Source organism: Coregonus lavaretus (genome assembly GCF_964263955.1).
Source record: "Coregonus lavaretus genome assembly, chromosome: 39".
NCBI classification, from domain to species: Eukaryota; Metazoa; Chordata; class Actinopteri; order Salmoniformes; family Salmonidae; genus Coregonus; species Coregonus lavaretus.
Genome location: NC_140026.1, coordinates 296,052 through 320,568, shown reverse-complemented (window position 1 = coordinate 320,568; position 24,517 = coordinate 296,052). Strand labels below are relative to the sequence as shown.

Below are 24,517 nucleotides of genomic sequence, written 5' to 3'. Positions count from 1 at the left end.
CATGTAACAAACACAAGCTAGTTGTTTCTCTCTAGACATGTAACAGACACAAGCTAGTTGTTTCTCTCTAGACACCATGTAACAGACACAAGCTAGTTGTTTCTCTCTAGACACCATGTAACAGACACAAGCTAGTTGTTTCTCTCCAGACACCATGTAACAGACGCAAGCTAGTTGTTTCTCTCCAGACACCATGTAACAGACACAAGCTAGTTGTTTCTTTATAGACACCATGTAACAGACACAAGCTGGTTGTTTCTCTCCAGACACCATGTAACAGACACAAGCTAGTTGTTTCTCTAGACACCATGTAACAGACACAAGCTAGTTGTTTCTCTCCAGACACCATGTAACAGACACAAGCTAGTTGTTTCTCTCTAGACACCATGTAACAGACACAAGCTAGTTGTTTCTCTCTAGACACCATGTAACAGACACAAGCTAGTTGTTTCTCTCTAGACACCATGTAACAGACACAAGCTAGTTGTTTCTCTCCAGACACCATGTAACAGACACAAGCTAGTTGTTTCTCTCTAGACACCATGTAACAGACACAAGCTAGTTGTTTCTCTCTAGACACCATGTAACAGACACAAGCTAGTTGTTTCTCTCCAGACACCATGTAACAGACACAAGCTAGTTGTTTCTTTATAGACACCATGTAACAGACACAAGCTAGTTGTTTCTCTCCAGACACCATGTAACAGACACAAGCTAGTTGTTTCTCTAGACACCATGTACCAGACACAAGCTAGTTGTTTCTCTAGACACCATGTAACAGACACAAGCTAGTTGTTCCTCTCTAGACACCATGTAACAGACACAAGCTTGTTGTTTCTCTCCAGACACCATGTAACAGACACAAGCTAGTTGTTTCTCTCCAGACACCATGTAACAGACACAAGCTAGTTGTTTCTCTATTGACACCATGTAACAAACACAAGCTAGATGTTTCTCTCTAGACATGTAACTGACACAAGCTAGTTGTTTCTCTCCAGACACCATGTAACAGACACAAGCTAGTTGTTTCTCTCCAGACACCATGTAACAGACACAAGCTAGTTGTTTCTCTCTAGACACCATGTAACAGACACAAGCTAGTTGTTTCTATAGACACCATGTAACAGACACAAGCTAGTTGTTTCTCTCTAGACACCATGTAACAGACACAAGCTAGTTGTTTCTCTAGACACCATGTAACAGACACAAGCTAGTTGTTTCTCTAGACACCATGTAACAGACACAAGCTAGTTGTTTCTCTCTAGACACCATGTAACAGACACAAGCTAGTTGTTTCTCTCTAGACATGTAACAGACACAAGCTAGATGTTTCTCTCCAGACACCATGTAACAGACACAAGCTAGTTGTTTCTCTCTAGCCATGTAACAGACACAAGCTAGTTGTTTCTCTCTAGACACCATGTAACAGACACAAGCTAGTTGTTTCTCTCTAGACATGTAACAGACACAAGCTAGTTGTTTCTCTCTAGACACCATGTAACAGACATAAGCTAGTTGTTTCTCTCTAGACACCATGTAACAGACATAAGCTAGTTGTTTCTCTCCAGACACCATGTAACAGACACAAGCTAGTTGTTTCTCTCTAGACATGTAACAGACACAAGCTAGTTGTTTCTCTCTAGACACCATGTAACAGACACAAGCTAGTTGTTTCTCTCTAGACACAATGTAACAGACACAAGCTAGTTGTTTCTCTCCAGACACCATGTAACAGACGCAAGCTAGTTGTTTCTCTCCAGACAGCATGTAACAGACACAAGCTAGTTGTTTCTCTAGACACCATGTAACAGACACAAGCTAGTTGTTTCTCTCCAGACACCATGTAACAGACACAAGCTAGTTGTTTCTCTCTAGACACCATGTAACAGACACAAGCTAGTTGTTTCTCTCCAGACACCATGTAACAGACACAAGCTAGTTGTTTCTCTCCAGACACCATGTAACAGACACAAGCTAGTTGTTTCTCTCTAGACACCATGTAACAGACACAAGCTAGTTGTTTCTCTCTAGACATGTAACAGACACAAGCTAGTTGTTTCTCTCCAGACACCATGTAACAGACACAAGCTAGTTGTTTCTCTCTAGACACCATGTAACAGACACAAGCTAGTTGTTTCTCTCCAGACACCATGTAACAGACACAAGCTAGTTGTTTCTCTCTAGACACCATGTAACAGACACAAGCTAGTTGTTTCTCTCTAGACACCATGTAACAGACACAAGCTAGTTGTTTCTCTCCAGACACCATGTAACAGACACAAGCTAGTTGTTTCTTTATAGACACCATGTAACAGACACAAGCTAGTTGTTTCTCTCCAGACACCATGTAACAGACACTAGCTAGTTGTTTCTCCAGACACCATGTGACAGACACAAGCTAGTTGTTTCTCTCCAGACACCATGTAACAGACACAAGCTAGTTGTTTCTATCTAGACACCATGTAACAGACACAAGCTAGATGTTTCTCTCCAGACATCATGTAACAGACACAAGCTAGTTGTTTCTCTATTGACACCATGTAACAGACACAAGCTAGTTGTTTCTCTCTAGACATGTAACAGACACAAGCTAGTTGTTTCTCTCTAGACACCATGTAACAGACAAAAGGTAGTTGTTTCTCTCCAGACACCATGTAACAGACGCAAGCTAGTTGTTTCTCTCCAGACAGCATGTAACAGACACAAGCTAGTTGTTTCTCTAGACACCATGTAACAGACACAAGCTAGTTGTTTCTCTCCAGACACCATGTAACAGACACAAGCTAGTTGTTTCTCTCCAGACACCATGTAACAGACGCAAGCTAGTTGTTTCTCTCCAGACAGCATGTAACAGACACAAGCTAGTTGTTTCTCTAGACACCATGTAACAGACACAAGCTAGTTGTTTCTCTCCAGACACCATGTAACAGACACAAGCTAGTTGTTTCTCTCCAGACACCATGTAACAGACACAAGCTAGTTGTTTCTCTCCAGACACCATGTAACAGACACAAGCTAGTTGTTTCTCTCCAGACACCATGTAACAAACACAAGCTAGTTGTTTCTCTCTAGACATGTAACAGACACAAGCTAGTTGTTTCTCTCTAGACACCATGTAACAGACACAAGCTAGTTGTTTCTCCAGACACCATGTAACAGACACAAGCTAGTTGTTTCTCTCCAGACACCATGTAACAGACACAAGCTAGTTGTTTCTCCAGACACCATGTAACAGACACAAGCTAGTTGTTTCTCCCCAGACACCATGTAACAGACACAAGCTAGTTGTTTCTCCAGACACCATGTAACAGACACAAGCTAGTTGTTTCTCTAGACACCATGTAACAGACACAAGCTAGTTGTTTCTATCTAGACACCATGTAACAGACACAAGCTAGTTGTTTCTTTGTAGACACCATGTAACAGACACAAGCTAGTTGTTTCTCTGTAGACACCATGTAACAGACACAAGCTAGTTGTTTCTCTCCAGACACCATGTAACAGACACAAGCTAGTTGTTTCTCCAGACACCATGTAACAGACACAAGCTAGTTGTTTCTCTAGACACCATGTAACAGACACAAGCTAGTTGTTTCTCTCCAGACACCATGTAACAGACACAAGCTAGTTGTTTCTCTCCAGACACCATGTAACAGACACAAGCTAGTTGTTTCTCTAGACACCATGTAACAGACACAAGCTAGTTGTTTCTCTCCAGACACCATGTAACAGACACAAGCTAGTTGTTTCTCTCTAGACACCATGTAACAGACACAAGCTAGTTGTTTCTCTAGACGCCATGTAACAGACACAATCTAGTTGTTTCTCTCCAGACACCATGTAACAAACACAAGCTAGTTGTTTCTCTCTAGACATGTAACAGACACAAGGTAGTTGTTTCTCTAGACACCATGTAACAGACACAAGCTAGTTGTTTCTCCAGACACCATGTGACAGACACAAGCTAGTTGTTTCTATCTAGACACCATGTAACAGACAAAAGCTAGTTGTTTCTCTCCAGACACCATGTAACAGACACAAGCTAGTTGTTTCTCTCTAGACACCATGTAACAGACGCAAGCTAGTTGTTTCTCTAGACACCATGTAACAGACACAAGCTAGTTGTTTCTCTCCAGACACCATGTAACAGACACAAGCTAGTTGTTCCTCTCTAGACACCATGTAACAGACACAAGCTAGTTGTTTCTCTATAGACACCATGTAACAGACACAAGCTAGTTGTTTCTCTCTAGACATGTAACAGACACAAGCTAGTTGTTTCTCTCCAGACACCATGTAACAGACACAAGCTAGTTGTTTCTCTCCAGTCACCATGTAACAGACACAAGCTAGTTGTTTCTCTAGACACCATGTAACAGACACAAGCTAGTTGTTTCTCTCCAGACACCATGTAACAAACACAAGCTAGTTGTTTCTCTCTAGACATGTAACAGACACAAGCTAGTTGTTTCTCTCTAGACACCATGTAACAGACACAAGCTAGTTGTTTCTCCAGACACCATGTAACAGACACAAGCTAGTTGTTTCTCTCCAGACACCATGTAACAGACACAAGCTAGTTGTTTCTCCAGACACCATGTAACAGACACAAGCTAGTTGTTTCTCTCCAGACACCATGTAACAGACACAAGCTAGTTGTTTCTCCAGACACCATGTAACAGACACAAGCTAGTTGTTTCTCTAGACACCATGTAACAGACACAAGCTAGTTGTTTCTATCTAGACACCATGTAACAGACACAAGCTAGTTGTTTCTTTATAGACACCATGTAACAGACACAAGCTAGTTGTTTCTCTGTAGACACCATGTAACAGACACAAGCTAGTTGTTTCTCTCCAGACACCATGTAACAGACACAAGCTAGTTGTTTCTCCAGACACCATGTAACAGACACAAGCTAGTTGTTTCTCTAGACACCATGTAACAGACACAAGCTAGTTGTTTCTCTCCAGACACCATGTAACAGACACAAGCTAGTTGTTTCTCTCCAGACACCATGTAACAGACACAAGCTAGTTGTTTCTCTAGACACCATGTAACAGACACAAGCTAGTTGTTTCTCTCCAGACACCATGTAACAGACACAAGCTAGTTGTTTCTCTCTAGACACCATGTAACAGACACAAGCTAGTTGTTTCTCTAGACGCCATGTAACAGACACAATCTAGTTGTTTCTCTCCAGACACCATGTAACAAACACAAGCTAGTTGTTTCTCTCTAGACATGTAACAGACACAAGCTAGTTGTTTCTCTAGACACCATGTAACAGACACAAGCTAGTTGTTTCTCCAGACACCATGTGACAGACACAAGCTAGTTGTTTCTATCTAGACACCATGTAACAGACACAAGCTAGTTGTTTCTCTCCAGACACCATGTAACAGACACAAGCTAGTTGTTTCTCTCTAGACACCATGTAACAGACGCAAGCTAGTTGTTTCTCTAGACACCATGTAACAGACACAAGCTAGTTGTTTCTCTCCAGACACCATGTAACAGACACAAGCTAGTTGTTCCTCTCTAGACACCATGTAACAGACACAAGCTAGTTGTTTCTCTCTAGACACCATGTAACAGACACAAGCTAGTTGTTTCTCCAGACACCATGTAACAGACACAAGCTAGTTGTTTCTCTCCAGACACCATGTAACAGACACAAGCTAGTTGTTTCTCCAGACACCATGTAACAGACACAAGCTAGTTGTTTCTCTCCAGACACCATGTAACAGACACAAGCTAGTTGTTTCTCCAGACACCATGTAACAGACACAAGCTAGTTGTTTCTCTAGACACCATGTAACAGACACAAGCTAGTTGTTTCTATCTAGACACCATGTAACAGACACAAGCTAGTTGTTTCTTTATAGACACCATGTAACAGACACAAGCTAGTTGTTTCTCTGTAGACACCATGTAACAGACACAAGCTAGTTGTTTCTCTCCAGACACCATGTAACAGACACAAGCTAGTTGTTTCTCCAGACACCATGTAACAGACACAAGCTAGTTGTTTCTCTAGACACCATGTAACAGACACAAGCTAGTTGTTTCTCTCCAGACACCATGTAACAGACACAAGCTAGTTGTTTCTCTCCAGACACCATGTAACAGACACAAGCTAGTTGTTTCTCTAGACACCATGTAACAGACACAAGCTAGTTGTTTCTCTCCAGACACCATGTAACAGACACAAGCTAGTTGTTTCTCTCTAGACACCATGTAACAGACACAAGCTAGTTGTTTCTCTAGACGCCATGTAACAGACACAATCTAGTTGTTTCTCTCCAGACACCATGTAACAAACACAAGCTAGTTGTTTCTCTCTAGACATGTAACAGACACAAGCTAGTTGTTTCTCTAGACACCATGTAACAGACACAAGCTAGTTGTTTCTCCAGACACCATGTGACAGACACAAGCTAGTTGTTTCTATCTAGACACCATGTAACAGACACAAGCTAGTTGTTTCTCTCCAGACACCATGTAACAGACACAAGCTAGTTGTTTCTCTCTAGACACCATGTAACAGACGCAAGCTAGTTGTTTCTCTAGACACCATGTAACAGACACAAGCTAGTTGTTTCTCTCCAGACACCATGTAACAGACACAAGCTAGTTGTTCCTCTCTAGACACCATGTAACAGACACAAGCTAGTTGTTTCTCTCTAGACACCATGTAACAGACACAAGCTAGTTGTTTCTCTCTAGACATGTAACAGACACAAGCTAGTTGTTTCTCTCCAGACACCATGTAACAGACACAAGCTAGTTGTTTCTCTCCAGTCACCATGTAACAGACACAAGCTAGTTGTTTCTCTAGACACCATGTAACAGACACAAGCTAGTTGTTTCTCTCCAGACACCATGTAACAAACACAAGCTAGTTGTTTCTCTCTAGACATGTAACAGACACAAGCTAGTTGTTTCTCTCTAGACACCATGTAACAGACACAAGCTAGTTGTTTCTCTCTAGACACCATGTAACAGACACAAGCTAGTTGTTTTTTCTCCAGACACCATGTAACAGACGCAAGCTAGTTGTTTCTCTCCAGACACCATGTAACAGACACAAGCTAGTTGTTTCTTTATAGACACCATGTAACAGACACAAGCTGGTTGTTTCTCTCCAGACACCATGTAACAGACACAAGCTAGTTGTTTCTCTAGACACCATGTAACAGACACAAGCTAGTTGTTTCTCTCCAGACACCATGTAACAGACACAAGCTAGTTGTTTCTCTCTAGACACCATGTAACAGACACAAGCTAGTTGTTTCTCTCCAGACACCATGTAACAGACACAAGCTAGTTTTTTCTCTCTAGACACCATGTAACAGACACAAGCTAGTTGTTTCTCTCTAGACACCATGTAACAGACACAAGCTAGTTGTTTCTCTCCAGACACCATGTGACAGACACAAGCTAGTTGTTTCTCTCTAGACACCATGTAACAGACACAAGCTAGTTGTTTCTCTCTAGACACCATGTAACAGACACAAGCTAGTTGTTTCTCTCCAGACACCATGTAACAGACACAAGCTAGTTGTTTCTTTATAGACACCATGTAACAGACACAAGCTAGTTGTTTCTCTCCAGACACCATGTAACAGACACAAGCTAGTTGTTTCTCTAGACACCATGTAACAGACACAAGCTAGTTGTTTCTCTAGACACCATGTAACAGACACAAGCTAGTTGTTCCTCTCTAGACACCATGTAACAGACACAAGCTAGTTGTTTCTCTCCAGACACCATGTAACAGACACAAGCTAGTTGTTTCTCTCCAGACACCATGTAACATACACAAGCTAGTTGTTTCTCTATTGACACCATGTAACAAACACAAGCTAGTTGTTTCTCTCTAGACATGTAACAGACACAAGCTAGTTGTTTCTCTCCAGACACCATGTAACAGACACAAGCTAGTTGTTTCTCTCCAGACACCATGTAACAGACACAAGCTAGTTGTTTCTCTCTAGACACCATGTAACAGACACAAGCTAGTTGTTTCTCTAGACACCATGTAACAGACACAAGCTAGTTGTTTCTATAGACACCATGTAACAGACACAAGCTAGTTGTTTCTCTCTAGACACCATGTAACAGACACAAGCTAGTTGTTTCTCTAGACACCATGTAACAGACACAAGCTAGTTGTTTCTCTAGACACCATGTAACAGACACAAGCTAGTTGTTTCTCTCTAGACACCATGTAACAGACACAAGCTAGTTGTTTCTCTCTAGACATGTAACAGACACAAGCTAGATGTTTCTCTCCAGACACCATGTAACAGACACAAGCTAGTTGTTTCTCTCTAGCCATGTAACAGACACAAGCTAGTTGTTTCTCTCTAGACACCATGTAACAGACACAAGCTAGTTGTTTCTCTCCAGACACCATGTAACAGACACAAGCTAGTTGTTTCTCTCCAGTCACCATGTAACAGACACAAGCTAGTTGTTTCTCTAGACACCATGTAACAGACACAAGCTAGTTGTTTCTCTCCAGACACCATGTAACAAACACAAGCTAGTTGTTTCTCTCTAGACATGTAACAGACACAAGCTAGTTGTTTCTCTCTAGACACCATGTAACAGACACAAGCTAGTTGTTTCTCCAGACACCATGTAACAGACACAAGCTAGTTGTTTCTCTCCAGACACCATGTAACAGACACAAGCTAGTTGTTTCTCCAGACACCATGTAACAGACACAAGCTAGTTGTTTCTCCAGACACCATGTAACAGACACAAGCTAGTTGTTTCTCTAGACACCATGTAACAGACACAAATTAGTTGTTTCTATCTAGACACCATGTAACAGACACAAGCTAGTTGTTTCTTTATAGACACCATGTAACAGACACAAGCTAGTTGTTTCTCTGTAGACACCATGTAACAGACACAAGCTAGTTGTTTCTCTCCAGACACCATGTAACAGACACAAGCTAGTTGTTTCTCCAGACACCATGTAACAGACACAAGCTAGTTGTTTCTCTAGACACCATGTAACAGACACAAGCTAGTTGTTTCTCTCCAGACACCATGTAACAGACACAAGCTAGTTGTTTCTCTCCAGACACCATGTAACAGACACAAGCTAGTTGTTTCTCTAGACACCATGTAACAGACACAAGCTAGTTGTTTCTCTCCAGACACCATGTAACAGACACAAGCTAGTTGTTTCTCTCTAGACACCATGTAACAGACACAAGCTAGTTGTTTCTCTAGACGCCATGTAACAGACACAATCTAGTTGTTTCTCTCCAGACACCATGTAACAAACACAAGCTAGTTGTTTCTCTCTAGACATGTAACAGACACAAGCTAGTTGTTTCTCTAGACCACATGTAACAGACACAAGCTAGTTGTTTCTCCAGACACCATGTGACAGACACAAGCTATTTGTTTCTATCTAGACACCATGTAACAGACACAAGCTAGTTGTTTCTCTCCAGACACCATGTAACAGACACAAGCTAGTTGTTTCTCTCCAGACACCATGTAACAGACACAAGCTAGTTGTTTCTCTAGACACCATGTAACAGACACAAGCTAGTTGTTTCTCTCCAGACACCATGTAACAGACACAAGCTAGTTGTTTCTCTCTAGACACCATGTAACAGACACAAGCTAGTTGTTTCTCTAGACGCCATGTAACAGACACAATCTTGTTGTTTCTCTCCAGACACCATGTAACAAACACAAGCTAGTTGTTTCTCTCTAGACATGTAACAGACACAAGCTAGTTGTTTCTCTAGACCACATGTAACAGACACAAGCTAGTTGTTTCTCCAGACACCATGTGACAGACACAAGCTAGTTGTTTCTATCTAGACACCATGTAACAGACACAAGCTAGTTGTTTCTATCTAGACACCATGTAACAGACACAAGCTAGTTGTTTCTCTCCAGACACCATGTAACAGACGCAAGCTAGTTGTTTCTCTCTAGACACCATGTAACAGACGCAAGCTAGTTGTTTCTCTAGACACCATGTAACAGACACAAGCTAGTTGTTTCTCTCCAGACACCATGTAACAGACACAAGCTAGTTGTTCCTCTCTAGACACCATGTAACAGACACAAGCTAGTTGTTTCTCTCTAGACACCATGTAACAGACACAAGCTAGTTGTTTCTCTCTAGACATGTAACAGACACAAGCTAGTTGTTTCTCTCCAGACACCATGTAACAGACACAAGCTAGTTGTTTCTCTCCAGACACCATGTAACAGACACAAGCTAGTTGTTTCTCCAGACACCATGTAACAGACACAAGCTAGTTGTTTCTCCAGACACCATGTAACAGACACAAGCTAGTTGTTTCTCTAGACACCATGTAACAGACACAAGCTAGTTGTTTCTATCTAGACACCATGTAACAGACACAAGCTAGTTGTTTCTTTATAGACACCATGTAACAGACACAAGCTAGTTGTTTCTCTGTAGACACCATGTAACAGACACAAGCTAGTTGTTTCTCTCCAGACACCATGTAACAGACACAAGCTAGTTGTTTCTCCAGACACCATGTAACAGACACAAGCTAGTTGTTTCTCTAGACACCATGTAACAGACACAAGCTAGTTGTTTCTCTCCAGACACCATGTAACAGACACAAGCTAGTTGTTTCTCTCCAGACACCATGTAACAGACACAAGCTAGTTGTTTCTCTAGACACCATGTAACAGACACAAGCTAGTTGTTTCTCTCCAGACACCATGTAACAGACACAAGCTAGTTGTTTCTCTCTAGACACCATGTAACAGACACAAGCTAGTTGTTTCTCTAGACGCCATGTAACAGACACAATCTAGTTGTTTCTCTCCAGACACCATGTAACAAACACAAGCTAGTTGTTTCTCTCTAGACATGTAACAGACACAAGCTAGTTGTTTCTCTAGACCACATGTAACAGACACAAGCTAGTTGTTTCTCCAGACACCATGTGACAGACACAAGCTAGTTGTTTCTATCTAGACACCATGTAACAGACACAAGCTAGTTGTTTCTATCTAGACACCATGTAACAGACACAAGCTAGTTGTTTCTCTCCAGACACCATGTAACAGACGCAAGCTAGTTGTTTCGCTCTAGACACCATGTAACAGACGCAAGCTAGTTGTTTCTCTAGACACCATGTAACAGACACAAGCTAGTTGTTTCTCTCCAGACACCATGTAACAGACACAAGCTAGTTGTTCCTCTCTAGACACCATGTAACAGACACAAGCTAGTTGTTTCTCTCTAGACACCATGTAACAGACGCAAGCTAGTTGTTTCTCTCCAGACACCATGTAACAGACGCAAGCTAGTTGTTTCTCTCCAGACACCATGTAACAGACACAAGCTAGTTGTTTCTTTATAGACACCATGTAACAGACACAAGCTGGTTGTTTCTCTCCAGACACCATGTAACAGACACAAGCTAGTTGTTTCTCTAGACACCATGTAACAGACACAAGCTAGTTGTTTCTCTCCAGACACCATGTAACAGACACAAGCTAGTTGTTTCTCTCTAGACACCATGTAACAGACACAAGCTAGTTGTTTCTCTCCAGACACCATGTAACAGACACAAGCTAGTTGTTTCTCTCTAGACACCATGTAACAGACACAAGCTAGTTGTTTCTCTCTAGACACCATGTAACAGACACAAGCTAGTTGTTTCTCTCCAGACACCATGTAACAGACACAAGCTAGTTGTTTCTCTCTAGACACCATGTAACAGACACAAGCTAGTTGTTTCTCTCTAGACACCATGTAACAGACACAAGCTAGTTGTTTCTCTCCAGACACCATGTAACAGACACAAGCTAGTTGTTTCTTTATAGACACCATGTAACAGACACAAGCTAGTTGTTTCTCTCCAGACACCATGTAACAGACACAAGCTAGTTGTTTCTCTAGACACCATGTAACAGACACAAGCTAGTTGTTTCTCTAGACACCATGTAACAGACACAAGCTAGTTGTTCCTCTCTAGACACCATGTAACAGACACAAGCTAGTTGTTTCTCTCCAGACACCATGTAACAGACACAAGCTAGTTGTTTCTCTCCAGACACCATGTAACAGACACAAGCTAGTTGTTTCTCTATTGACACCATGTAACAAACACAAGCTAGTTGTTTCTCTCTAGACATGTAACAGACACAAGCTAGTTGTTTCTCTCCAGACACCATGTAACAGACACAAGCTAGTTGTTTCTCTCCAGACACCATGTAACAGACACAAGCTAGTTGTTTCTCTCTAGACACCATGTAACAGACACAAGCTAGTTGTTTCTCTAGACACCATGTAACAGACACAAGCTAGTTGTTTCTATAGACACCATGTAACAGACACAAGCTAGTTGTTTCTCTAGACACCATGTAACAGACACAAGCTAGTTGTTTCTCTAGACACCATGTAACAGACACAAGCTAGTTGTTTCTCTCTAGACACCATGTAACAGACACAAGCTAGTTGTTTCTCTCTAGACATGTAACAGACACAAGCTAGATGTTTCTCTCCAGACACCATGTAACAGACACAAGCTAGTTGTTTCTCTCTAGCCATGTAACAGACACAAGCTAGTTGTTTCTCTCTAGACACCATGTAACAGACACAAGCTAGTTGTTTCTCTCTAGACACCATGTAACAGACACAAGCTAGTTGTTTCTCTCTAGACATGTAACAGACACAAGCTAGTTGTTTCTCTCTAGACACCATGTAACAGACATAAGCTAGTTGTTTCTCTCTAGACACCATGTAACAGACATAAGCTAGTTGTTTCTCTCCAGACACCATGTAACAGACACAAGCTAGTTGTTTCTCTCTAGACATGTAACAGACACAAGCTAGTTGTTTCTCTCTAGACACCATGTAACAGACACAAGCTAGTTGTTTCTCTCTAGACACAATGTAACAGACACAAGCTAGTTGTTTCTCTCCAGACACCATGTAACAGACGCAAGCTAGTTGTTTCTCTCCAGACAGCATGTAACAGACACAAGCTAGTTGTTTCTCTAGACACCATGTAACAGACACAAGCTAGTTGTTTCTCTCCAGACACCATGTAACAGACACAAGCTAGTTGTTTCTCTCTAGACACCATGTAACAGACACAAGCTAGTTGTTTCTCTCCAGACACCATGTAACAGACACAAGCTAGTTGTTTCTCTCCAGACACCATGTAACAGACACAAGCTAGTTGTTTCTCTCTAGACACCATGTAACAGACACAAGCTAGTTGTTTCTCTCTAGACATGTAACAGACACAAGCTAGTTGTTTCTCTCCAGACACCATGTAACAGACACAAGCTAGTTGTTTCTCTCTAGACACCATGTAACAGACACAAGCTAGTTGTTTCTCTCCAGACACCATGTAACAGACACAAGCTAGTTGTTTCTCTCTAGACACCATGTAACAGACACAAGCTAGTTGTTTCTCTCTAGACACCATGTAACAGACACAAGCTAGTTGTTTCTCTCCAGACACCATGTAACAGACACAAGCTAGTTGTTTCTTTATAGACACCATGTAACAGACACAAGCTAGTTGTTTCTCTCCAGACACCATGTAACAGACACAAGCTAGTTGTTTCTCCAGACACCATGTGACAGACACAAGCTAGTTGTTTCTCTCCAGACACCATGTAACAGACACAAGCTAGTTGTTTCTCTATTGACACCATGTAACAGACACAAGCTAGTTGTTTCTCTCCAGACACCATGTAACAGACACAAGCTAGTTGTTTCTCTATTGACACCATGTAACAGACACAAGCTAGTTGTTTCTATCTAGACACCATGTAACAGACACAAGCTAGATGTTTCTCTCCAGACACCATGTAACAGACACAAGCTAGTTGTTTCTCTATTGACACCATGTAACAGACACAAGCTAGTTGTTTCTCTCTAGACATGTAACAGACACAAGCTAGTTGTTTCTCTCTAGACACCATGTAACAGACACAAGCTAGTTGTTTCTCTCCAGACACCATGTAACAGACGCAAGCTAGTTGTTTCTCTCCAGACAGCATGTAACAGACACAAGCTAGTTGTTTCTCTAGACACCATGTAACAGACACAAGCTAGTTGTTTCTCTCCAGACACCATGTAACAGACACAAGCTAGTTGTTTCTCTCTAGACACCATGTAACAGACACAAGCTAGTTGTTTCTCTCCAGACACCATGTAACAGACGCAAGCTAGTTGTTTCTCTCCAGACACCATGTAACAGACACAAGCTAGTTGTTTCTCTCCAGACACCATGTAACAAACACAAGCTAGTTGTTTCTCTCTAGACATGTAACAGACACAAGCTAGTTGTTTCTCTCTAGACACCATGTAACAGACACAAGCTAGTTGTTTCTCCAGACACCATGTAACAGACACAAGCTAGTTGTTTCTCTCCAGACACCATGTAACAGACACAAGCTAGTTGTTTCTCCAGACACCATGTAACAGACACAAGCTAGTTGTTTCTCTCCAGACACCATGTAACAGACACAAGCTAGTTGTTTCTCCAGACACCATGTAACAGACACAAGCTAGTTGTTTCTCTAGACACCATGTAACAGACACAAGCTAGTTGTTTCTATCTAGACACCATGTAACAGACACAAGCTAGTTGTTTCTTTATAGACACCATGTAACAGACACAAGCTAGTTGTTTCTCTGTAGACACCATGTAACAGACACAAGCTAGTTGTTTCTCTCCAGACACCATGTAACAGACACAAGCTAGTTGTTTATCCAGACACCATGTAACAGACACAAGCTAGTTGTTTCTCTAGACACCATGTAACAGACACAAGCTAGTTGTTTCTCTCCAGACACCATGTAACAGACACAAGCTAGTTGTTTCTCTCCAGACACCATGTAAGAGACACAAGCTAGTTGTTTCTCTAGACACCATGTAACAGACACAAGCTAGTTGTTTCTCTCCAGACACCATGTAACAGACACAAGCTAGTTGTTTCTCTCTAGACACCATGTAACAGACACAAGCTAGTTGTTTCTCTAGACACCATGTAACAGACACAATCTAGTTGTTTCTCTCCAGACACCATGTAACAAACACAAGCTAGTTGTTTCTCTCTAGACATGTAACAGACACAAGCTAGTTGTTTCTCTAGACACCATGTAACAGACACAAGCTAGTTGTTTCTCCAGACACCATGTGACAGACACAAGCTAGTTGTTTCTATCTAGACACCATGTAACAGACACAAGCTAGTTGTTTCTCTCCAGACACCATGTAACAGACACAAGCTAGTTGTTTCTCTCTAGACACCATGTAACAGACGCAAGCTAGTTGTTTCTCTAGACACCATGTAACAGACACAAGCTAGTTGTTTCTCTCCAGACACCATGTAACAGACACAAGCTAGTTGTTCCTCTCTATACACCATGTAACAGACACAAGCTAGTTGTTTCTCTCCAGACACCATGTAACAGACACAAGCTAGTTGTTTCTCTATTGACACCATGTAACAGACACAAGCTAGATGTTTCTCTATTGACACCATGTAACAGACACAAGCTAGTTGTTTCTCTCTAGACACCATGTAACAGACACAAGATAGTTGTTTCTCCAGACACCATGTAACAGACACAAGCTAGTTGTTTCTCTCAAGACACCATGTAACAGACACAAGCTAGTTGTTTCTCTCTAGACACCATGTAACAGACACAAGCTAGTTGTTTCTCCAGACACCATGTAACAGACACAAGCTAGTTGTTTCTCTCCAGTCACCATGTAACAGACACAAGCTAGTTGTTTCTCCAGACACCATGTAACAGACACAAGCTAGTTGTTTCTCTACACACCATGTAACAGACACAATCTAGTTGTTTCTATCTAGACACCATGTAACAGACACAAGCTAGTTGTTTCTTTATGGACACCATGTAACAGACACAAGCTAGTTGTTTCTCTCCAGACACCATGTAACAGACACAACCTAGTTGTTTCTCCAGACACCATGTAACAGACACAAGCTAGTTGTTTCTCTAAACACCATGTAACAGACACAAGCTAGTTGTTTCTCTCTAGACACCATGTAACAGACACAAGCTAGTTTTTTCTCTCCAGACACCATGTAACAGACACAAGCTAGTTGTTTCTCTCTAGACACCATGTAACAGACACAAGCTAGTTGTTTCTCTAGACACCATGTAACAGACACAAGCTAGTTGTTTCTCTCCAGACACCATGTAACAGACACAAGCTAGTTGTTTCTCTATTGACACCATGTAACAGACACAAGCTAGTTGTTTCTCTATTGACACCATGTAACAGACACAAGCTAGTTGTTTCTCTCTAGACATGGGTTTCTGTACAGCACTTCGAGATATTAGCTGATGTAAGAAGGGCTATATAAAATAAAATTGATTGATTGATGTAACAGACACAAGCTAGTTGTTTCTCTCCAGACACCATGTAACAGACACAAGCTAGTTGTTTCTCTGTAGACACCATGTAACAGACACAAGCTAGTTGTTTCTCTCTAGACACCATGTAACAGACACAAGCTAGTTGTTTCTCTCTAGACACCATGTAACAGACACAAGCTAGTTGTTTCTCTCTAGACATGTAACAGACACAAGCTAGTTGTTTCTCTCCAGACACCATGTAACAGACACAAGCTAGTTGTTTCTCTCTAGACACCATGTAACAGACACAAGCTAGTTGTTTCTCCAGACACCATGTAACAGACACAAGCTAGTTGTTTCTCTCCAGACACCATGTAACAGACACAAGCTAGTTGTTTCTCTCTAGACACCATGTAACAGACACAAGTCTCTGACCTCCTCCCTATAGGCTGTCTCATCGTTGTCGGTGATCAGGCCTACCACTGTTGTGTCGTCAGCAAACTTAATTATGGTGTTGGAGTCATGCTTGGCCAAGCAGTCATGGGTGAACAGGGAGTACAGGAGGGGACTAAGCACATACCCTTGAGGAGCCCCCATGTTGAGGATCAGCGTGGCAGTTGTGTTGTTGCCTACCCTTACCACCTGGGGGTGGCCTGTCAGGAAGTCCAGGATCCAGCTGCAGAGGGATGTGTTTAGTCCCAGGGTCCTTAGCTTAGTGGTGAGCTTTGTGGGCACTATGGTGTTGAACGCTGAGCTGTTGTCAATTAACCGCATTCTCACATAGGTGTTCCTTTTGTCCAGGCGGGAAAGGGCAGTGTGGAGTGCATTTGAAATTGCGTAATCTTTGGATCTGTTGGGGCGGTATGCGAATTGGAGTGGGTCTAGGTTTTCCGGGATGATGGTGTTGATGTGAGCCATGACCAGCCTTTCAAAGCACTTCATGGCTACTGACGTGAGTGCTACGGGGCGGTAGTCATTTAGGCAGGTTACCTTAGTGTCCTTGGGCACGGGGACTATGGTGGTCTGCTTGAAACATGTAGGTATTACACTTGGTCAGGGAGAGGTTGAAAATGTTATTGAATACACTTACCAGTTGGTCCACTCACGCTCTGAGTACACATCCTGGTAATCTGTCTGGCCCTGTGGCCTTGTGAATGTTGAATTTCCCTGTATTTAGCGCCATCCATCATTCCTTCAATTCTGACCAGTTTCCCAGTCCCTGCCGATGAAAAACATCCCCACAGCATGATGCTGCCACCACCATGTGTCACTGTGGGGATGGTGTTCTCGGGGTGATGAGAGGTGTTGGATTTTAGCCAGACATAGCATTTTCCTTGATGGCCAAAAAGCTCAGTTGTAGTCTCATCTGACCAGAGTACCTTCTTCCAAACGTATTTGCTTAGTCTCTAACCCTTCCAGGTAATTTTGTCCAAAATCTTGTTAGTTGGTTTCAAGTTTTGATTTGGAGTGAAGGTTATGTTGTGGAGGGTAGTATCCTGTACAGTTGAATATAATATACATAATATACATATATATGAATACATGTATAGTTGTATATGTCCTTGTATTTAAATAAATAAATAAATGCTGAAAGATTCAGGAGCTCATCTTCTCATGACCTTCTCGCTCTGTTAATAACGCTCTCTTTCTCTCTCTCTCTCTCCATTCTCTCTCTCTTTCTCTCTCTCTCTTACTCTCTGATCTCTCTCTTCCAGCCTCTCTGAGTGTCAATCCTGACAGATCTCAGTTCTTTGAATATGAGCGTGTCTCTCTGAGCTGTGAGGTTCAGGGGAACTCTGCTGGATGGAGAGTGGTGAGGAACCCAGAGAGAGGAATCCTTTCAGAGTGTAATACTGACTGGGGAAAACAACAAGGGTCTTCATGCAACGTGTTACTAATATCATCAGACAGTGGAGTGTACTGGTGTGAGTCTGGGTCTGGAGAACACAGCAATGCTGTCAACATCACAGTATATGGTATGTCCACAAACACCATCTACTAACATTATAGTGTTTAATGGTTCATCTGGTTTCAGATAGCTGATGTTATGTTTATATATGATGTTTATATATATATTATATACAGCTGGTGCTGTGATCCTGGAGAGACCTGTTTATATATGATGTTTATATATTATATACAGCTGGTGCTGTGATCCTGGAGAGACCTGTTTATATATGATGTTTATATATTATATACAGCTGGTGCTGTGATCCTGGAGAGACCTGTTTATATATGATGTTTATATATTATATACAGCTGGTGCTGTGATCCTGGAGAGACCTGTTTATATATGATGTTTATATATTATATACAGCTGGTGCTGTGATCCTGGAGAGACCTGTTTATATATGATGTTTATATATTATATACAGCTGGTGCTGTGATCCTGGAGAGACCTGTTTATATATGATGTTTATATATTATATACAGCTGGTGCTGTGATCCTGGAGAGACCTGTTCATATATGATGTTTATATATTATATACAGCTGGTGCTGTGATCCTGGAGAGACCTGTTTATATATGATGTTTATATATTATATACAGCTGGTGCTGTGATCCTGGAGATCCCTGCCCTTCCTGTGACTGAGGGAGATTCAGTGACTCTACGCTGCAGATATCAGAGAACTCCCTCTAACCTCACAGCTGATTTCTACAAAGATGGATCCCTCATCAGGAATGAGACTACAGGAGAGATGACCATCCCTGCAGTATCCAAGTCAGATGAAGGACTCTACAAGTGTACCAACTCTGAAGGAGAATCATCAGAGAGCCGGATGACTGTGATGACAGAGACAGGTGAGACATTATATTCATAATAACCTGTGTTCTTATAATCTCTGCCAAGTGCCCCACCCCACCATTATGTCTAAGATCATATTAATCTGCCAAGTGCTTGGTCATTAGAAGTAATAAATATGTCTAAGATAATATTAATCAGATTACAGTTTGAAAATAACTATTTACTGTGTTGTTTCCTCTTGTGTTTGTGAAGATAGGGTCTCTGCCTCCTCCCCTCCCTCTCTCCTCCTCCCTCTGTCTGTGTCTGGGTCGGTGGCTGCTCTCTCCATCTCTCTGATCATTCTACTGGTCCTGTTCTGCAAGAGGAACAAAGATGATGTAGCAGCTGAAGCCAGAGATGTTACGTATGCTGACGTTAGAATCACACAGGACCCAGAACCCAGGAGAAGGAGAGGTACACTCTCACACACACACACACACACACACACACACACACACACACACACACACACACACACACACACACACACACACACACACACAGTACAATGTGTTTCTGTTTTTAACCCATTGTCTCGTCTCCTCCAGAGAAGTCTCCAGGAGATGATCCAGTCTACTCTGCAGTGAAGACCTCCAACACCACAGGTACTATAATACTGTATAACACTATAAGATACAGCTCATGTATTATGAGTATTCAACACCACAGGTACTATAATACTGGTCCAGTCTGTGTTAATATCCTCTCTCTCTATCCTGTGTTTAGTTCCAGGTGGATCCAGTCCAGTCTGTGTTAATATCCTCTCTCTCTCCTGTGTTTAGTTCCAGGTGGATCCAGTCCAGTCTGTGTTAATATCCTCTCTCTCCTGTGTTTAGTTCCAGGTGGATCTGGTCCAGTCTGTGTTAATATCCTCTCTCTCTCCTGTGTTTAATTCCAGGTGGATCCAGTCCAGTCTGTGTTAATATCCTCTCTCTCCTGTGTTTAGTTCCAGGTGGATCTGGTCCAGTCTGTGTTAATATCCTCTCTCTCTCTCCTGTGTTTAGTTCCAGGTGGATCCAGTCCAGTCTGTGTTAATATCCTCTCTCTCCTGTGTTTAGTTCCAGGTGGATCCAGTCCAGTCTGTGTTAATATCCTCTCTCTCCTGTGTTTAGTTCCAGGTGGATCCAGTCCAGTCTGTGTTAATATCCTCTCTCTCTCCTGTGTTTAGTTCCAGGTGGATCCAGTCCAGTCTGTGTTAATATCCTCTCTCTCTCTCCTGTGTTTAGTTCCAGGTGGATCTGGTCCAGTCTGTGTTAATATCCTCTCTCTCTCTCCTGTGTTTAGTTCCAGGTGGATCCAGTCCAGTCTGTGTTAATATCCTCTCTCTCCTGTGTTTAGTTCCAGATGGATCCAGTCCAGTCTGTGTTAATATCCTCTCTCTCTCCTGTGTTTAGTTCCAGGTGGATCCAGTCCAGTCTGTGTTAATATCCTCTCTCTCTCCTGTGTTTAGTTCCAGGTGGATCCAGTCCAGTCTGTGTTAATATCCTCTCTCTCTCCTGTGTTTAGTTCCAGGTGGATCCAGTCCAGTCTGTGTTAATATCCTCTCTCTCCTGTGTTTAGTTCCAGGTGGATCCAGTCCAGTCTGTGTTAATATCCTCTCTCTCCTGTGTTTAGTTCCAGGTGGATCCAGTCCAGTCTGTGTTAATATCCTCTCTCTCCTGTGTTTAGTTCCAGGTGGATCTGGTCCAGTCTGTGTTAATATCCTCTCTCTCCTGTGTTTAGTTCCAGGTGGATCCAGTCCAGTCTGTGTTAATATCCTCTCTCTCCTGTGTTTAGTTCCAGGTGGATCCAGTCCAGTCTGTGTTAATATCCTCTCTCTCTCCTGTGTTTAGTTCCAGGTGGATCCAGTCCAGTCTGTGTTAATATCCTCTCTCTCTCTCCTGTGTTTAGTTCCAGGTGGATCTGGTCCAGTCTGTGTTAATATCCTCTCTCTCTCCTGTGTTTAGTTCCAGGTGGATCCAGTCCAGTCTGTGTTAATATCCTCTCTCTCTCTCCTGTGTTTAGTTCCAGGTGGATCCAGTCCAGTCTGTGTTAATATCCTCTCTCTCCTGTGTTTAGTTCCAGGTGGATCCAGTCCAGTCTGTGTTAATATCCTCTCTCTCCTGTGTTTAGTTCCAGGTGGATCCAGTCCAGTCTGTGTTAATATCCTCTCTCTCCTGTGTTTAGTTCCAGGTGGATCCAGTCCAGTCTGTGTTGATATCCTCTCTCTCTCCTGTGTTTAGTTCCAGATGGATCCAGTCCAGTCTGTGTTAATATCCTCTCTCTCTCTCCTGTGTTTAGTTCCAGGTGGATCCAGTCCAGTCTGTGTTAATATCCTCTCTCTCCTGTGTTTAGTTCCAGGTGGATCTGGTCCAGTCTGTGTTAATATCCTATCTCTCTCTCCTGTGTTTAGTTCCAGGTGGATCTGGTCCAGTCTGTGTTAATATCCTCTCTCTCTCCTGTGTTTAGTTCCAGGTGGATCCAGTCCAGTCTGTGTTAATATCCTCTCTCTCTCCTGTGTTTAGTTCCAGGTGGATCTGGTCCAGTCTGTATTAATATCCTCTCTCTCCTGTGTTTAGTTCCAGGTGGATCTGGTCCAGTCTGTGTTAATATCCTCTCTCTCTCTCCTGTGTTTAGTTCCAGGTGGATCCAGTCCAGTCTGTATTAATATCCTCTCTCTCCTGTGTTTAGTTCCAGGTGGATCTGGTCCAGTCTGTGTTAATATCCTCTCTCTCCTGTGTTTAGTTCCAGGTGGATCCAGTCCAGTCTGTGTTAATATCCTCTCTCTCCTGTGTTTAGTTCCAGGTGGATCCAGTCCAGTCTGTGTTAATATCCTCTCTCTCTCCTGTGTTTAGTTCCAGGTGGATCCAGTCCAGTCTGTGTTAATATCCTCTCTCTCCTGTGTTTAGTTCCAGGTGTATCCGGTCCAGGTGATGTGATCTATGCTGACGTCAACCACACAGAGAAAAGACAACACAACAGGAGGAGAGGTAGGAGAAGGGACAGACCAGCAATACTCCCCTCATCTTTCTGAAGTAAATAATATGTTTTTACAGTGTTTCAACATGTCACTAGTTGGAACCTGTTTATGTGTTTCTTTCAGAGAAGGTCGTTCCAGATCCTGTCTACTCAGCAGTGAAGACAGACAGACAGAGATACAGGTCAGAAGGTCATTACAGACCCTGTCTACTCAGCAGTGAAGACAGACAGACAGAGATACAGGTCAGAAGGTCGTTCCAGATCCTGTCTACTCAGCAGTGAAGACAGACAGACAGAGATACAGGTCAGAAGGTCGTTCCAGATCCTGTCTACTCAGACAGACAGACAGACAGACAGAGATACAGGTCAGAAGGTCGTTCCAGACCCAGTCTACTCAGCAGTGAAGACAGACAGACAGACAGACAGACAGACAGACAGACAGACAGACAGACAGACAGACAGACAGACAGACAGACAGACAGACAGACAGACAGGTCAGAAGGTCGTTCCAGATCCTGTCTACTCAGACAGACAGACAGACAGACAGAGATACAGGTCAGAAGGTCATTCCAGATCCTGTCTACACAGACAGACAGACAGACAGACAGACAGACAGAGATACAGGTCAGGAGGTCGTTCCAGATCCTGTCTACACAGACAGACAGACAGACAGACAGACAGACAGACAGACAGACAGACAGACAGACAGACAGACAGACAGACAGACAGACAGACAGAGATACAGGTCAGAAGGTCGTTCCAGATCCTGTCTACTCAGCAGTGAAGACAGACAGACAGAGATACAGGTCAGAAGGTCGTTCCAGATCCTGTCTACTCAGCAGTGAAGACAGACAGACAGAGATACAGGTCAGAAGGTCGTTCCAGATCCTGTCTACTCAGCAGTGAAGACAGACAGACAGAAATACAGGTCAGAAGGTCATTCCAGACCCTGTCTACTCAGCAGTGAAGACAGACAGACAGAGATACAGGTCAGACTCTATAATGAGGATGAAAAGTAGTGATCATGGCAGCCATTTTGTTCCAGTGGGCTCAGCACCACCCATCAGAGATAAGAGGATTTATTCCTACATCTGTGCCACTGTGTCCTATTGTATCGGTAGTCATTTAGAGGTAAAGTTGCACTATGCAGAAATGGCTCTGCCATTTCCTGGTTGTTAAAACTCTACTAATATCCTCTAAATGACTACCGATACAAAAAGTTACATATTGCCACTTTAACAAATTAAATCTGTGTGTCCTTTAGGTAGAGCTGTATCTGGACCCAGGGAAGTAATGTACAGACTGAGGTAGGTCCAGTTCTACTTTATACTGTATCACCAACTCTACCCCTAACCCTAACCCTAACCCTAACCTAACCCTAACCTAACCCTAACCCTAACCCTAGAACCTAACCCAACCCTAACCCTAACCCTAACCCAACCCTAACCCTAACCCTAACCCAACTCTATAGGTAGAGCTGGACCCAGGGATGATAGAGGGGTTATAGAGTCTATCCTGATACTGTCTATATAGAATATATATAAACTTCTGACTTCAGAAACATAAGAGGATAAACTAAAGAATAACAATAAAAGCAGGAATATTTACTACAAACATAAGAGGATAAACAACTAAAGAATAGCAATAAAAACTGGAAAAGTAAAAAGCATCCTGAGGAAAAGCAAAGCTAAAAAGATGTGTTTCAAGATCATTCTTGAAAAATGGGTGAGACAATCTTACTAATTTGCTAGAGAACCAATTACATTTACATTTACATTTTAGTCATTTAGCAGACGCTCTTATCCAGAGCGACTTACAGTTAGTGAGTGCATACATTTTTATTAATTTTTTTCATACTGGAATCGAACCCACAACCCTGGCGTAGCAAATGCCATGCTCTACCAACTGAGCTACATCCCTGGCGGCCATTCCCTCCCCCACCCTGGACGACGCTGGGCCAATTGTGCGCCGCCCCAATTCGGATTTAAGTATAACTTTTGTATGACTGAAGCTTTTAGTGATAGGTCTAATGCTTTAATATTTAATAATTTCTTCATATTCATTATATAAATAGGCTCGTTTAATTTCGTCTGGCTTGCCGTTCCAAATAAAATGGAATCTTTTTTTCTCATATACAGTGAGGAAAAACAGTATTTAGTCAGCCACCAATTGTGCAAGTTCTCTCACTTAAAAAGATGAGAGAGGCCTGCAATTTTCATCATAGGTACACGTCAACTATGACAGACAAAATGAGAATTTTTTTTCCAGAAAATCACATTGTAGGATTTTTAATGAATTTATTTGCAAATTATGGTGGAAAATAAGTATTTGGTCAATAACAAAAGTTTCTCAATACTTTGTTATATACCCTTTGTTGGCAATGACAC

General features: G+C 42.2%; 1 protein-coding gene across 1 annotated transcript in view; it reads left to right on the top strand.

The window, feature by feature from the left end:
- Nucleotides 1-23,424, top strand: part of LOC311112629 (uncharacterized protein) — a gene marked incomplete at both ends in the record, with an annotated part of 121,252 nt that extends 97,828 nt beyond the window's left edge. The window contains 7 exons of the mRNA XM_084155776.1: nucleotides 18,098-18,364; nucleotides 18,938-19,189; nucleotides 19,386-19,586; nucleotides 19,721-19,777; nucleotides 22,061-22,141; nucleotides 22,255-22,373; nucleotides 23,395-23,424. Of these exons, the coding sequence (XP_084011902.1) occupies nucleotides 18,098-18,364; nucleotides 18,938-19,189; nucleotides 19,386-19,586; nucleotides 19,721-19,777; nucleotides 22,061-22,141; nucleotides 22,255-22,373; nucleotides 23,395-23,424 (1,007 nt within the window). The remainder of the gene's footprint in view (nucleotides 1-18,097; nucleotides 18,365-18,937; nucleotides 19,190-19,385; nucleotides 19,587-19,720; nucleotides 19,778-22,060; nucleotides 22,142-22,254; nucleotides 22,374-23,394) is intronic.
- Between the last annotated feature and the right edge of the window lie 1,093 nt (nucleotides 23,425-24,517).